At 40.7% G+C, this 16,147-nt stretch overlaps 1 protein-coding gene across 1 annotated transcript in view; it reads left to right on the top strand.

The window, feature by feature from the left end:
• Positions 1 to 16,147, top strand: part of LOC126471292 (RNA-binding protein with serine-rich domain 1-like) — an 87,540-nt gene that overhangs the window by 2,549 nt on the left and 68,844 nt on the right. Inside the window, exon 2 of the mRNA XM_050099411.1 lies at positions 7,465 to 7,620. Within this exon, the coding sequence (XP_049955368.1) occupies positions 7,465 to 7,620 (156 nt within the window). The remainder of the gene's footprint in view (positions 1 to 7,464; positions 7,621 to 16,147) is intronic.

Raw genomic sequence — 16,147 nt, 5'->3', positions numbered from 1 at the left:
TTTCTGGCATTCTGATGAATCTGTGTTGGCCATGTGTATCTATTCTTATTGTGCTACCAGTTTCGTTCAACTGCCATATCCAGGACTGATTTGTGTTTGCATTAGGAATGGCATTGTTGCGTGGAATGTTGAACTATTGCCGTAAAGCTCATTGTGTAGCTATCACAGATGTGTTGTTTTCATAATAAGCATGAATGCCAAAACCATGATGTGCACTGATCCAGACCATGTTGGTTACTGAAATACAGTCAATGAAAGAACAAAGTCAGACCTTGTGCAACTGCCTACACTCACCACAGTCCCACCAGTAATAGATAGAAACTGCTTTGTCTGTTCTGCCACACTTTGTAGAACTGGTTGCACGAGTGGTTTGTTAGCAGTCTACTTTGTAGACTGATTGCACAAACCTAGTATTCTAACTTTAAACAAGAAGACTACCACCTGCTTTACTCACAAATGAGTCTTTGTGATCATCCCATTTCGTATTCCCACAAGGTGTTACACCATGGTATTTGGATAAGTTGGTTGATTATAACAGGGATGGACTGATATTATAGTCATAGGATGCTACCTTTTTTTTTTTGCATAGTTTACATTTCTGAACATTTAAAGCAAGTCGCCACTCTTTGCACCACTTTGAAATCTTATCAAGATATCATAAGAAACACCACAAGCGGTAGCAGACATCACCAAAACAGTATGGTGATAAACTTTCTTTGGGCTAGCAAACCTGGTTGCAGCTAACCCAACAACAAAGCGGGACACTAGATGTGAGACCAGTCACAGTAACAACAGACTGCCTGCAGTGATAATGCCAGTCAGCTACAGCTGCATTGTTTAAGGCATCCAGGTGCAGAAGTGCATTGTGTAACTTTCAAAGTAGAGATGCTCTGGACTGACTGAGGAGCCCTACGGTTCAGTTATGCCAAGAATCATTTTGCTGGTGACAGCATAACCCAGGATACAATGAAATATAATCGCAATGTGGCATCATCTTTGAAGTGAACAAAATGATCATGAAATACCAAGCAACAGACTGATATAAGTGACGGAAGAAAGAGATTGTGTGGCAGCTATCAGCCGCACGCATGTAATGGTTGCAGCAGTTGCTGAACTAGTAGTGGCTAAGAGACAGAAAACAATCTTAGTTCCTGTCTCATCTTTGCCTGTTGGTGAGTTTAGAAGTGCCCAGCATCCCTGTACTCCACACAGATGTGCTGCACCTTATTGTGAATATGATATGAAATAGAGCTAACAAGCTCTAGGAGAATGTGAAGGATGGATAAGCGTACTGTTAGCCCACAGGGAAAGGGAGTGTCTTGCTTCTCATTGACCATCAATGTACAATCCTCACTTTCACCAGACTGGGAAAAATGTTACTGCCATAGCCAGAACATTCAATGTAGCTCACCATACTCCAGGTCCAGAAATGTGAGTAGCAGAGTCCTGTATCTTTGATCTCTTTGCAGCAAAAGATTTCTCCAGTGAAAAATCTGAATCTAAGCTTGTGGAGAGCTTTCAAATGATGGTCTATCATTGCTGATGCACTCACATAATTACATTTCAGGTTTTCTTTTCTTCTATGATCTCAAACTAGACATGCTGAATTGTTGTGTCCCAGACTGAACAACTTCAACAGGAATGACCGGCCAGCTAATTCAGTGCAGTGATCTGACCATGCATTCACTTACAAGACTGCCTCTTAATGGGGTGTTAGTCTATTATGCATCCACTGTGTGTGTGTGTGTGTGTATGTGTGTGTGTTTGTGTGTGTGTGTGTGTATGTGTGTGTGTGTGGGCATGTGCACGTGCATGTGTGCATGCGTGCATCTGTGTGCCAGACCTCCCACATCATCCAACAGTGTACTGTCTTCTGTGTACCATGATATGTTGATCCTGACAAATTTTGAATGACCTTGTTGGAATTTGACACGGTGGTTCAAATAAGAAAAACACAGTCATTGGAAAGCACATAAGCTTTGCTGCTTCACTTGGTTGTTGGCTATGCCATGAATATAGAGCACTGAGTGACCAGACAATTTTGAGACTTCGGTCCATTGTGACACACAGGAGGTTTCATATGGTATCTTTCCAGTTTTACTGAATGTTTAAGTGCCTACAATCAGATTTCAGTGGCCCCAAAGGATAAACACAAAATGGTTATGACAATACCATTTGGAGTGTTTGCGTTACCCTACATGTTGTACGTATTGCACAACACTGCTCAGACATTTCAAAGATTTCATGAAATAGAGCTAAGTGGCGTAGACTACACTGATAATATGCTGGTGGTGTCATCTTTGACAGAAGAATATGAACACCACCTCTGAGAAGTTTTCTTCTGCATCATTGATTACAGAATACTACTGAATCCCACGAAGAGCATTATGGAAGTGAACTGCATTGAATTCAAAATACCTGCTGCCTGCTCATGACAGGGACATCACCCTGGGCCCAAAGATAGTGTGAGAAGTGTGATACCTAGGCATCAGAAACTTCTATTGCTGCCTTATACTTCATGCTGTGAAGTCCAGGTTCCACTCCACATTGTCCTGAGGCAAATCTGGCGTGGGTTGCATTGCTTGGCCATCCTGATTCAGAATCCCCCTTGGTGATCATTTCAAAAGGTTCATCCGATCCTGTGTGTGCAGTTGTGCAGCAGAGAAGTCTTCCGAAGTAAGAGTGATTTCAGGTGTGCCACAGGGGAGTGTTGTAGGACCATTGCTATTCACATTGTATATAAATGACCTTGTGGTTAACATCGGAAGTTCACTGAGGCTTTTTTTGGATGATGCTGTAGTATATCGAGAGGTTGTAACAATGGAAAATTGTACTGAAATACAAGAGGATCTGCAACAAATTGGCACATGGTGCAGGGAATGGCAATTGAATCTCAATGTAGACAAGTGTAATGTGCTGCGAATACACAGAAAGAAATATCCTTTACCATTTAGCTACAATATAGCAGATCAGCAACTGGAAGCTGTTAATTCCATAAATTATCTGGGAGTAGTAAAGCAGATGCCAGACTGAGATTCATTGGAAGAATCCTAAGGAAATGCAGTCCGAAAACAAAGGAAGTAGATTACAGTACACTTGTTCGCCCACTGCTTGAATACTGCTCACCGGTGTGGGATCCATACCAGATACGGTTGATAGAAGAGATAGAGAAGATCCAACTGAGAGCAGCGTGTTTCATTACAGGATCATTTAGTAATCGCGAAAGCGTTACAGAGATGATAGATAAACTCCAGTGGAAGACTCTACAAGAGAGACGCTCAGTAGCTTGGTACAGGCTTTTGTTGAAGTTTCGAGAACATACCTTCACTGAGGAGTCATGCAGTATATTGCTCCATCCTGTGTATATCCATGACAATAAAATCAGAGAGATTAGAGCCCACACAGAGACATACCAACAACCTTCCTCTCCACGAACAGTACGAGACTGGAATACAAGGGAAAACCGATAGAGGTACTGAAGGTACCGTCCGCCACACACCCTCAGGTGCCTTTGAGGAGTATGGATGTAGATATAGATGTAGAATGTCAACGAACGCAGTGGAAACTATAGATTTTTCTCAAAAAATTTGACAGAAAAACAATGCTCTTGGCTACCACCCTATTTTCAGAGCTCCTGGCTATCCATGAGGCTAGAACTTATTTCTGTTTTATCGTCAAAGGCTACGTTTTGCACATATATGCACAACTGATATTCTTATTTTAGAAGCTCTGGAACAACTATCTGCCTATCCAGCTAAAACCATCTGAACTACATTTTGTTACCCAGTTCACAACTGATATTTTGCCTTTCATTGGTGCTGAAAATATGGTGGTGATCTGTCCAGGGATGGCACAGTATTCCAGGGAATAAATTCCAATGAACTGGCAATGATAACACATAAAAGAAGTACCTAGGTTGAGGACTCTCAGCTGTACAATTGGAGCATGTGACACCGCCAGACACCAATGTAGCAGTGTACTGTGACAAAACCATTAGTCCAGTCATTGAAGGAAAATTAGGGGAAAAAATCATGTAATCACAGTGCTAGGAGTGTTATGTACAACATATTAAAAATCCAGACTGGTAGGGTGTGAGTGTTCAAGTGGGGGTTGGTTTAAAGGTTATTTTTTTTATAATTATCTTGAGTAATCAAAAACCATAGCTAAAATGATTTCCAGCACAAGTTTAACTTACTTTAAATTTTCTACAGAAAAGGTCCTATACATTTTTTCTCTCATAAGTTCTGCATCCAGAGGATGGAGAAATCACATATTATTAAAAATATTGTTCTAACAGTGACTAGGTTAAAAACAAATGTTAATGTCTGTACCACATCTAAATGCAGTAGAGCCCTATTAAGGGATAAATTGTATTCTGGAGGAGTAACAGGGTGGAGGAGGAGATGTGTGGTGTAGAAAAGTGAAGGAAGGATGGTCACTAGCTTGTGTCCATACAGCTCCATCTTTCATAGGTGTGCAAGATGAAGGTCGAGTAGGTGACCATCCACTCTGTCTATCCAACTACATCACAAGAAGCAACTACAGGGTGTTTCACAAAGTTATATGGGCCCTCCACAGTGAATAGTGCACAGACATGTCTGGGGAGTGTTTATTTTGCACAAAATGAGTTAACACTACGTGGAACGCAGATTTGAGTTACTAATAACACTAATGCAGTAATGCATATTTACAGAATCTACATAAATCTCTGCATAATCTGTGCAAGAGGAGAAATAGATTGTCATCCTGCACAGCTGCTGAAGCATTGTTCCAGGAAAGGCAACCTTCCTCGCCATGAATGCTGCTCAATTTTCAGTTTAACACACAGGCTGTAAATCACCAGCATTTTCTGTTCAAATGGCTCAGATGGCTCTAAGCACTATGGGACTTAGCATCTGAGGTCATCAGTCCCTTAAACCCAACCAAAGTACATCACACGCATGCATGTCCGAGGTAGGATTCGAACCTGAGACCATAGCAGCAGCACGGTATTGGACTGAAACACCTAGAACCACTCGGCCACAGTGGATGGCAGCATTTTCTGTCCGGTTCTCTAATGTGAGTAGCAAAATACCTTCACTGATACTGTGTTTACAAAGTGGAGTCATTTATCTGTTTATAGAGTACTTATATGTGGTTATTAAGTGAGCCATTATGTTAAAAAAAAGCTCAGCAGCTGATGCTGTCATTTCTCTACCACACTGAAGAGTTCTTTTCGAGTCTAACATGCTGTCAGTTTCTATTTGACAATGTTGTTTTCATTTTCTCCACCATTTCTGCCAAAATATCAAGAAGTCCAGCGGCTTAAATTATCTCAATCTGCAACATGAGTAGTAGTGGTAGTAGTAGTAGTAGTAGTAGTAGTAGTAGCAGTAGTTTATTCGTGCAACAATGTACATACGTTGGTGCTATAGAACTTCAGGTATTTCAACATAAGCCAAGAAATGCTTGGCAGCGGATTTCTGTTCTAGACCTGAATATGATCAGGCCAACTCCACCAGATATATTCTCACCTATCTTTGAAGGTACACGGTACATGTGTGGTAAGTGGCTTGACTCAGTGCAGCCCCTTCTACAATTGCCAGTGATTCCTGAATAGAAAAGGTTTATGCAGTCTACCAGCAACACAATTAATGGTAAGAGAAGTGCATCAACTTCTTGTTCATTCAGTAATTCAATACCAAATGACGTAAACACAGTTCCTTGGATTTACAATAAGCTGTCAACAACAGACAGCAGCAATGTGTCATATTTACCAATTCAATCCTGTTGCCACCAACGCTACATAAGTTACTGACAAAAATCACACTACTCATTAAACACTTAGAAAATAAGTATAAACACAAGCTCAGTGGAGTTATTTTGTCCACTCGCATAAGAGTAGTGCTCAGGAAATGCTGGTGAGATATAATTAGTTTGTAGACTGCAAAGTGAGCAGAACTTATGGTATGGGAAGCTCCCGTTCCAGCAAGAACACTACAGCTGCCATACAGTATAACTAAAAATCAATTTGTCCTCTAGCAGTATAGAACAGCGTGCAGAGATTTACATAGTTTTTGCCCATGTATGTTACTTGCATTAGTATTATTAATAACGCAAATCTGCATTCCGTGTAGTGTAAAAGCCTTTTGTGCAAAATAAACATTCCCTGGTCATGTTTATGCAATGCATCACCAGTGATTTGTAAGGCATGTTGTATAGCGTCTGTATAACATTATGAAATATCCTGTAGTTGCTTCTTGTGGCATAGTGGGGGAGTTAGAGTGGGGAATCACATGCTCAACCTTCAGTTTGCAAAGCTGTGAAGGAGGGCTGTGCATGAACACAATCTGGTGACCTACCTTACCTTGCTCTTTCATCCCACATAACTTCCCCCTCCACCCTGTTACACCCCTGGAACAAAATTTATCCCTTAATATGGCTCTACTGCATTCAGATGTCTTGCATACATTCAGTATTTGATATTTGTGTATAGGGAAATATTTTTGCTAGAAGCTGTAGTTTTAGAGTTGTTTGAGAAAAACATAAAAAAGTGACCTAGAAACCCACTCCCATCCCAATGCTCACACCTCACCAGTCAGGATTTTTAGTATGTTGTTCAGGACCCTTGTTCCTAGTACTGTGCAAAAATTTGCGACTACTCAATTTTTCCCCAATTGACGCACCCCATCACTAAGCAATTGTGTATTTGAATCCTTGTACTGACTAAGTTTTCCATGCATCCATGTTATGAAGGCTCGATGTGCTAAAAGACTATTGGTTGTGGATCCAGATATGCACCAAATGCCAGAAGTCCAATATGACACACCATGTGCTCATGTGTTATCACCACTTTGAAACTTCCTTACTCCCAACACACAGTTTGCACACCAGCATGTGGATCTCATCTGCTCTCTTACCTTGCACCACAACAAATGAGCCATTTTTGTTTTAAAAGATCTGACAACAATGAAATTCCCCCCCCTGGGGTCCATTATACAAGACTTTGCATCTCCTTTACCTAGGCCACATAGATGATAGTCAACAGGTGGCTTAACACAATTTTCCCTCCTATTTGCGTTAAGATAACAGTGTTGCAACAGAGCAGTAGCAGGAAGATTATCTATTGACATAAATAAACTAAATGTAAAATTCACATAAGAAAAATAAATAAATGGACTAGTTTTCACTGTGAGGCTAAGGTTAGGAAAGTAGAATTGTGTGAAACGAAAGTTGTGTAACTAGATATAGAAAGAAAGACCTGAACTTGCTGAACTTAAATGTGGCAGTGAACTGAGAACCTTGATTGAGCTCTTTCTTCTTCTCCAATTATTTCTACTTGAGCTTACAAAAGGTTAATTATCTTTGATGACAGTACAGTTATTTGAATAGTAGTGGTGGTATGAGTGATGTGATCTTTCAGCACAGTGGCTCATTTGTTTCTGTCGTCAAATTTTATGTGAATTTTTTTTTTTCAAAAAATAGGAATGCCCCCCACAGTGTTGAGGCTGTGAGGAAAATGAAAGAGAGCCAGCTTCTGAGAGATAAGATGAAAGGAAATGTAAGTGAAAAAGATAAAGTGAGATCAAGGAAAGACACAAGAATGCCACAACCAAATTTGGAAACTGTTGTTTGCTCAAGGTAAGCTGTAATTAGCTTATATTTTTTCCTTCTTTCCTCCAGGTAATGATAAATTCAGTATTTATGCATATCCTCCTGACATTTCAATATAGGTCATGAGAGCCCACTGTAATTTTCTTTTGATGTTATACTGATAATTCAAGCTGATTCCAAAAGTTTTTGTGGATTATGTTTATCACTTTACATTTTGTCAAAATAGTTCACAGGTGAACTGCTGACTCATCAGCACACCTGTTGATGCCAACCTGGTCGTTCACCAAAATACTGTCTGCGCTGGACACCGACATCCAGCAGCTCAGTCATGAACTATTCGGACATTAAGTATGCTGGGAGAAGCTGATAAATCACACTTTACATTTTAATGATGTTTGCCTTCTTTCTTTGAGACAAGTGTGTGGCAGTGGCAGTGCCCCACATTTCCACACTGGGAAACCTGCAATATTGAGACAGGAATTTACCACATACTACAGAAAACTACCTGTGCTAAGAATGGGAGTCCGCAACTTGTGGGTGACTCAATCAGACAGTAATTGGAAGTGCTATTCAGTATGCAGTGACACAAATGAAACTGTATTTGAAAGTGTTTTTGTACCTCATGAAATGGTGTTTCCGATACAAGAATGAAAACTTTGCAAATATACAACATGAGTATCAACAAACCAGGAGATGTGAACATTGGTGGCGCTCCATCATGAATTGCAAATTTAGGGCAGCTGAGAGCATAGTTGTAAGATATGCAATGGCAGTACCAGCTACATAATCATGAGCAACAAGAGCAGAAACAACTGCTGTATTTGCAGCCAGAATCCCTCCTGGGCCAAGTATGTCAAGAGGAGGTCACCACATTCTTACATCTACATCTACATGCATATGCTGCAAACCACCTTGAAGTGCATGGCAGAGGGTATGTCGCATTATAGCCATTATTAAGGCTTCTTCCTGTTCTATTCACATATGGAGTATAGGAAGTTAGGTTGTCTGAATGTCTCTGTGTGCGCTGTAATTTTTCTGATCTTATCCTCACGACCCCTATGTAAGCAATATGTAGGGGTTTGTTGTATATTCCTAGAGTCATCATTTAAAGCCTATTCTTGAAATTTTGCTAACAGACTTTCCCAGGATCGTTTATGTCAGTTTCGTCAGTATCTCTGTAACACTCTCCCATGGATCAAAGAAACCTTAGACCATTTGTGCTGTCCTTTGCTGCATATGTTTCATATCACCTGTTAGTCCTATTTGGTACAGGTCCCACAAACGTCAGCAATATTCTACAAGGTGCGGCAGAACTGACTAAGCAGTTTTAAGGAGCAATAAAAAGTAAATCTAGATGTATAGAGAAAAAATGTTTTTATTTTCTAAATTAGTATAATATACCATTTTACATTCATTTAGTTTTGAAAATAAAGTCCTCAAGATGGCGGCCGTTAGCATCAATAAATTGTTGTAGACGATCCCTAAAGGTTTGAGCAGCTTTTGCACACATATTGCTGGGTATGCCATTCACTTCATAGATAATCCACTCTTTTAACACTGGTAGGGTGCGAGGACAGCTTTTGAAAACCTTTTTCTTCAGATACCCCACAGAAATTAGTCACAAATGCTCATATCTGGTGACTGCGCATGCCACCCGACATCACCCCTCAAAGAGATGAGGTGTCCCGGAAACATTTCTCTGAGAACATCAAGTGAAATTCGAGCTGTCTGAGCAGTAGCTCCATTCTGTTGGAACCACAAGTTCCCCAGTAGATGTTCTTTGACAATCTCGTCCATTCTGGGTTGCAGAAAATTTTGCAACATTGAAACGTAACATGTGGAATTCACTGTCACTCCTTCCTCAAAAAAGTAAGTGCCTACCACGCCAAGTTGTGATATGGCACATCACACTGTCACTTTAGGAGAATGTTGTGGTCTTTCATGAATAATTCGTGAGTTATTTTCAGCCCAGGAGTGAAAGTTTTGCTTATTCACACACCCACTAAGATGAAAATGTGCCTTGTCACTACTCAAGAAAGCTGAACTCAGAGGGATCTAAGTCTGAGCAAGCATTTGCTCACACAGATTTTGATGGTTGGCATAGTCTGCTGGGTGTAATTATTGAGCAATCATTATTTTGTAAGGATAGAACTTCAAATCACATTGCAGAATCCTTCTCAAACTGCGGTCTGAAATCTCCAATGCAACAGCATGTCTTCTAGCAGAAAGTTATGGCGATTGTTGGACTACTGTTTTCACCCACTGCACATTTTCTGATGTTCTGATGGATCTGTGTTAGCCATGTATGCTACCAGTTTTGGCCAATTGCCTTACCCTTCAGATATCCCCAAAGAAAGTAGTCACAAATGCTCAAATCTGGTGACCGTGCAGTCCACCTGACACCACGCCTCAAAGAGATGAGGTGTCTCGGAAACATTCTCATCTGCTACATATTTTCTGGCATTCTGATGAATCTGTGTTGGCCATGTGTATCTATTCTTATTGTGCTACCAGTTTCGTTCAACTGCCATATCCAGGACTGATTTGTGTTTGCATTAGGAATGGCATTGTTGCGTGGAATGTTGAACTATTGCCGTAAAGCTCATTGTGTAGCTATCACAGATGTGTTGTTTTCATAATAAGCATGAATGCCAAAACCATGATGTGCACTGATCCAGACCATGTTGGTTACTGAAATACAGTCAATGAAAGAACAAAGTCAGACCTTGTGCAACTGCCTACACTCACCACAGTCCCACCAGTAATAGATAGAAACTGCTTTGTCTGTTCTGCCACACTTTGTAGAACTGGTTGCACGAGTGGTTTGTTAGCAGTCTACTTTGTAGACTGATTGCACAAACCTAGTATTCTAACTTTAAACAAGAAGACTACCACCTGCTTTACTCACAAATGAGTCTTTGTGATCATCCCATTTCGTATTCCCACCGTGGTATTTGGATAAGTTGGTTGATTATAACAGGGATGGACTGATATTATAGTCATAGGATGCTACCTTTTTTTTTTGCATAGTTTACATTTCTGAACATTTAAAGCAAGTCGCCACTCTTTGCACCACTTTGAAATCTTATCAAGATATCATAAGAAACACCACAAGCGGTAGCAGACATCACCAAAACAGTATGGTGATAAACTTTCTTTGGGCTAGCAAACCTGGTTGCAGCTAACCCAACAACAAAGCGGGACACTAGATGTGAGACCAGTCACAGTAACAACAGACTGCCTGCAGTGATAATGCCAGTCAGCTACAGCTGCATTGTTTAAGGCATCCAGGTGCAGAAGTGCATTGTGTAACTTTCAAAGTAGAGATGCTCTGGACTGACTGAGGAGCCCTACGGTTCAGTTATGCCAAGAATCATTTTGCTGGTGACAGCATAACCCAGGATACAATGAAATATAATCGCAATGTGGCATCATCTTTGAAGTGAACAAAATGATCATGAAATACCAAGCAACAGACTGATATAAGTGACGGAAGAAAGAGATTGTGTGGCAGCTATCAGCCGCACGCATGTAATGGTTGCAGCAGTTGCTGAACTAGTAGTAGCTAAGAGATAGAAAACAATCTTAGTTCCTGTCTCATCTTTGCCTGTTGGTGAGTTTAGAAGTGCCCAGCATCCCTGTACTCCACACAGATGTGCTGCACCTTATTGTGAATATGATATGAAATAGAGCTAACAAGCTCTAGGAGAATGTGAAGGATGGATAAGCGTACTGTTAGCCCACAGGGAAAGGGAGTGTCTTGCTTCTCATTGACCATCAATGTACAATCCTCACTTTCACCAGACTGGGAAAAATGTTACTGCCATAGCCAGAACATTCAATGTAGCTCACCATACTCCAGGTCCAGAAATGTGAGTAGCAGAGTCCTGTATCTTTGATCTCTTTGCAGCAAAAGATTTCTCCAGTGAAAAATCTGAATCTAAGCTTGTGGAGAGCTTTCAAATGATGGTCTATCATTGCTGATGCACTCACATAATTACATTTCAGGTTTTCTTTTCTTCTATGATCTCAAACTAGACATGCTGAATTGTTGTGTCCCAGACTGAACAACTTCAACAGGAATGACCGGCCAGCTAATTCAGTGCAGTGATCTGACCATGCATTCACTTACAAGACTGCCTCTTAATGGGGTGTTAGTCTATTATGTATCCACTGTGTGTGTGTGTGTGTGTGTGTGTGTGTGTGTGTGTGTGTGTGTGTGTGTGTGTGTTTGTGTGTGTGTGTGTGTGTGTGTGTGTGTGGGCGTGTGCACGTGCATGTGTGCATGCGTGCATCTGTGTGTCAGACCTCCCACATCATCCAACAGTGTACTGTCTTCTGTGTACCATGATATGTTGATCCTGACAAATTTTGAATGACCTTGTTGGAATTTGACACGGTGGTTCAAATAAGAAAAACACAGTCATTGGAAAGCACATAAGCTTTGCTGCTTCACTTGGTTGTTGGCTATGCCATGAATATAGAGCACTGAGTGACCAGACAATTTTGAGACTTCGGTCCATTGTGACACACAGGAGGTTTCATATGGTATCTTTCCAGTTTTACTGAATGTTTAAGTGCCTACAATCAGATTTCAGTGGCCCCAAAGGATAAACACAAAATGGTTATGACAATACCATTTGGAGTGTTTGCGTTACCCTACATGTTGTACGTATTGCACAACACTGCTCAGACATTTCAAAGATTTCATGAAATAGAGCTAAGTGGCGTAGACTACACTGATAATATGCTGGTGGTGTCATCTTTGACAGAAGAATATGAACACCACCTCTGAGAAGTTTTCTTCTGCATCATTGATTACAGAATACTACTGAATCCCACGAAGAGCATTATGGAAGTGAACTGCATTGAATTCAAAATACCTGCTGCCTGCTCATGTCAGGGACATCACCCTGGGCCCAAAGATAGTGTGAGAAGTGTGATACCTAGGCATCAGAAACTTCTATTGCTGCCTTATACTTCATGCTGTGAAGTCCAGGTTCCACTCCACATTGTCCTGAGGCAAATCTGGCGTGGGTTGCATTGCTTGGCCATCCTGATTCAGAATCCCCCTTGGTGATCATTTCAAAAGGTTCATCCGATCCTGTGTGTGCAGTTGTGCAGCAGAGAAGTCTTCCGAAGTAAGAGTGATTTCAGGTGTGCCACAGGGGAGTGTTGTAGGACCATTGCTATTCACATTGTATATAAATGACCTTGTGGTTAACATCGGAAGTTCACTGAGGCTTTTTTTGGATGATGCTGTAGTATATCGAGAGGTTGTAACAATGGAAAATTGTACTGAAATACAAGAGGATCTGCAACAAATTGGCACATGGTGCAGGGAATGGCAATTGAATCTCACTGTAGACAAGTGTAATGTGCTGCGAATACACAGAAAGAAATATCCTTTACCATTTAGCTACAATATAGCAGATCAGCAACTGGAAGCTGTTAATTCCATAAATTATCTGGGAGTAGGCATTAGGGGTGAGTTAAAATGGAATGACCATATAAAATTCATTATCGGTAAAGCAGATGCCAGACTGAGATTCATTGGAAGAATCCTAAGGAAATGCAGTCCGAAAACAAAGGAAGTAGATTACAGTACACTTGTTCGCCCACTGCTTGAATACTGCTCACCGGTGTGGGATCCATACCAGATACGGTTGATAGAAGAGATAGAGAAGATCCAACGGAGAGCAGCGTGTTTCATTACAGGATCATTTAGTAATCGCGAAAGCGTTATAGAGATGATAGATAAACTCCAGTGGAAGACTCTACAAGAGAGACGCTCAGTAGCTTGGTACAGGCTTTTGTTGAAGTTTCGAGAACATACCTTCACTGAGGAGTCAAGCAGTATATTGCTCCATCCTGTGTATATCCATGACAATAAAATCAGAGAGATTAGAGCCCACACAGAGACATACCAACAACCTTCCTCTCCACGAACAGTACGAGATTGGAATACAAGGGAAAACCGATAGAGGTACTGAAGGTACCGTCCGCCACACACCCTCAGGTGCCTTGTGGAGTATGGATGTAGATATAGATGTAGAATGTCAATGAACGCAGTGGAAACTATAGATTTTTCTCAAAAAATTTGACAGAAAAACAATGCTCTTGGCTACCACCCTATTTTCAGAGCTCCTGGCTATCCATGAGGCTAGAACTTATTTCTGTTTTATCGTCAAAGGCTACGTTTTGCACATATATGCACAACTGATATTCTTATTTTAGAAGCTCTGGAACAACTATCTGCCTATCCAGCTAAAACCATCTGAACTACATTTTGTTACCCAGTTCACAACTGATATTTTGCCTTTCATTGGTGCTGAAAATATGGTGGTGATCTGTCCAGGGATGGCACAGTATTCCAGGGAATAAATTCCAATGAACTGGCAATGATAACACATAACAGAAATACCTAGGTTGAGGACTCTCAGCTGTACAATTGGAGCATGTGACACCGCCAGACACCAATGTAGCAGTGTACTGTGACAAAACCATTAGTCCAGTCATTGAAGGAAAATTAGGGGAAAAAAATCATGTAATCACAGTGCTAGGAGTGTTATGTACAACATATTAAAAATCCAGACTGGTAGGGTGTGAGTGTTCAAGTGGGGGTTGGTTTAAAGGTTATTTTTTTTATAATTATCTTGAGTAATCAAAAACCATAGCTAAAATGATTTCCAGCACAAGTTTAACTTACTTTAAATTTTCTACAGAAAAGGTCCTATACATTTTTTCTCTCATAAGTTCTGCATCCAGAGGATGGAGAAATCACATATTATTAAAAATATTGTTCTAACAGTGACTAGGTTAAAAACAAATGTTAATATCTGTACCACATCTAAATGCAGTAGAGCCCTATTAAGGGATAAATTGTATTCTGGAGGAGTAACAGGGTGGAGGAGGAGATGTGTGGTGTAGAAAAGTGAAGGAAGGATGGTCACTAGCTTGTGTCCATACAGCTCCATCTTTCATAGGTGTGCAAGATGAAGGTCGAGTAGGTGACCATCCACTCTGTCTATCCAACTACATCACAAGAAGCAACTACAGGGTGTTTCACAAAGTTATATGGGCCCTCCACAGTGAATAGTGCACAGACATGTCTGGGGAGTGTTTATTTTGCACAAAATGAGTTAACACTACGTGGAACGCAGATTTGAGTTACTAATAACACTAATGCAGTAATGCATATTTACAGAATCTACATAAATCTCTGCATAATCTGTGCAAGAGGAGAAATAGATTGTCATCCTGCACAGCTGCTGAAGCATTGTTCCAGGAAAGGCAACCTTCCTCGCCATGAATGCTGCTCAATTTTCAGTTTAACACACAGGCTGTAAATCACCAGCATTTTCTGTTCAAATGGCTCAGATGGCTCTAAGCACTATGGGACTTAGCATCTGAGGTCATCAGTCCCTTAAACCCAACCAAAGTACATCACACGCATGCATGTCCGAGGTAGGATTCGAACCTGAGACCATAGCAGCAGCACGGTATTGGACTGAAACACCTAGAACCACTCGGCCACAGTGGATGGCAGCATTTTCTGTCCGGTTCTCTAATGTGAGTAGCAAAATACCTTCACTGATACTGTGTTTACAAAGTGGAGTCATTTATCTGTTTATAGAGTACTTATATGTGGTTATTAAGTGAGCCATTATGTTAAAAAAAAGCTCAGCAGCTGATGCTGTCATTTCTCTACCACACTGAAGAGTTCTTTTCGAACCTAACATGCTGTCATTTTCTATTTGACAATGTTGTTTTCATTGTCTCCACCATTTCTGCCAAAATATCAAGAAGTCCAGCGGCTTAAATTATCTCAATCTGCAACATGAGTAGTAGTGGTAGTAGTAGTAGTAGTAGTAGTAGTAGTAGTAGTAGTAGTAGCAGTAGTTTATTCGTGCAACAATGTACATACGTTGGTGCTATAGAACTTCAGGTATTTCAACATAAGCCAAGAAATGCTTGGCAGCGGATTTCTGTTCTAGACCTGAATATGATCAGGCCAACTCCACCAGATATATTCTCACCTATCTTTGAAGGTACACGGTACATGTGTGGTAAGTGGCTTGACTCAGTGCAGCCCCTTCTACAATTGCCAGTGATTCCTGAATAGAAAAGGTTTATGCAGTCTACCAGCAACACAATTAATGGTAAGAGAAGTGCATCAACTTCTTGTTCATTCAGTAATTCAATACCAAATGACGTAAACACAGTTCCTTGGATTTACAATAAGCTGTCAACAACAGACAGCAGCAATGTGTCATATTTACCAATTCAATCCTGTTGCCACCAACGCTACATAAGTTACTGACAAAAATCACACTACTCATTAAACACTTAGAAAATAAGTATAAACACAAGCTCAGTGGAGTTATTTTGTCCACTCGCATAAGAGTAGTGCTCAGGAAATGCTGGTGAGATATAATTAGTTTGTAGACTGCAAAGTGAGCAGAACTTATGGTATGGGAAGCTCCCGTTCCAGCAAGAACACTACAGCTGCCATACAGTATAACTAAAAATCAGTATAGAACAGCGTGCAGAG

Source organism: Schistocerca serialis, chromosome 3 (assembly GCF_023864345.2).
Source record: "Schistocerca serialis cubense isolate TAMUIC-IGC-003099 chromosome 3, iqSchSeri2.2, whole genome shotgun sequence".
NCBI lineage: Eukaryota > Metazoa > Arthropoda > Insecta > Orthoptera > Acrididae > Schistocerca > Schistocerca serialis.
This window is presented reverse-complemented; position numbering and strand designations above follow the sequence as displayed.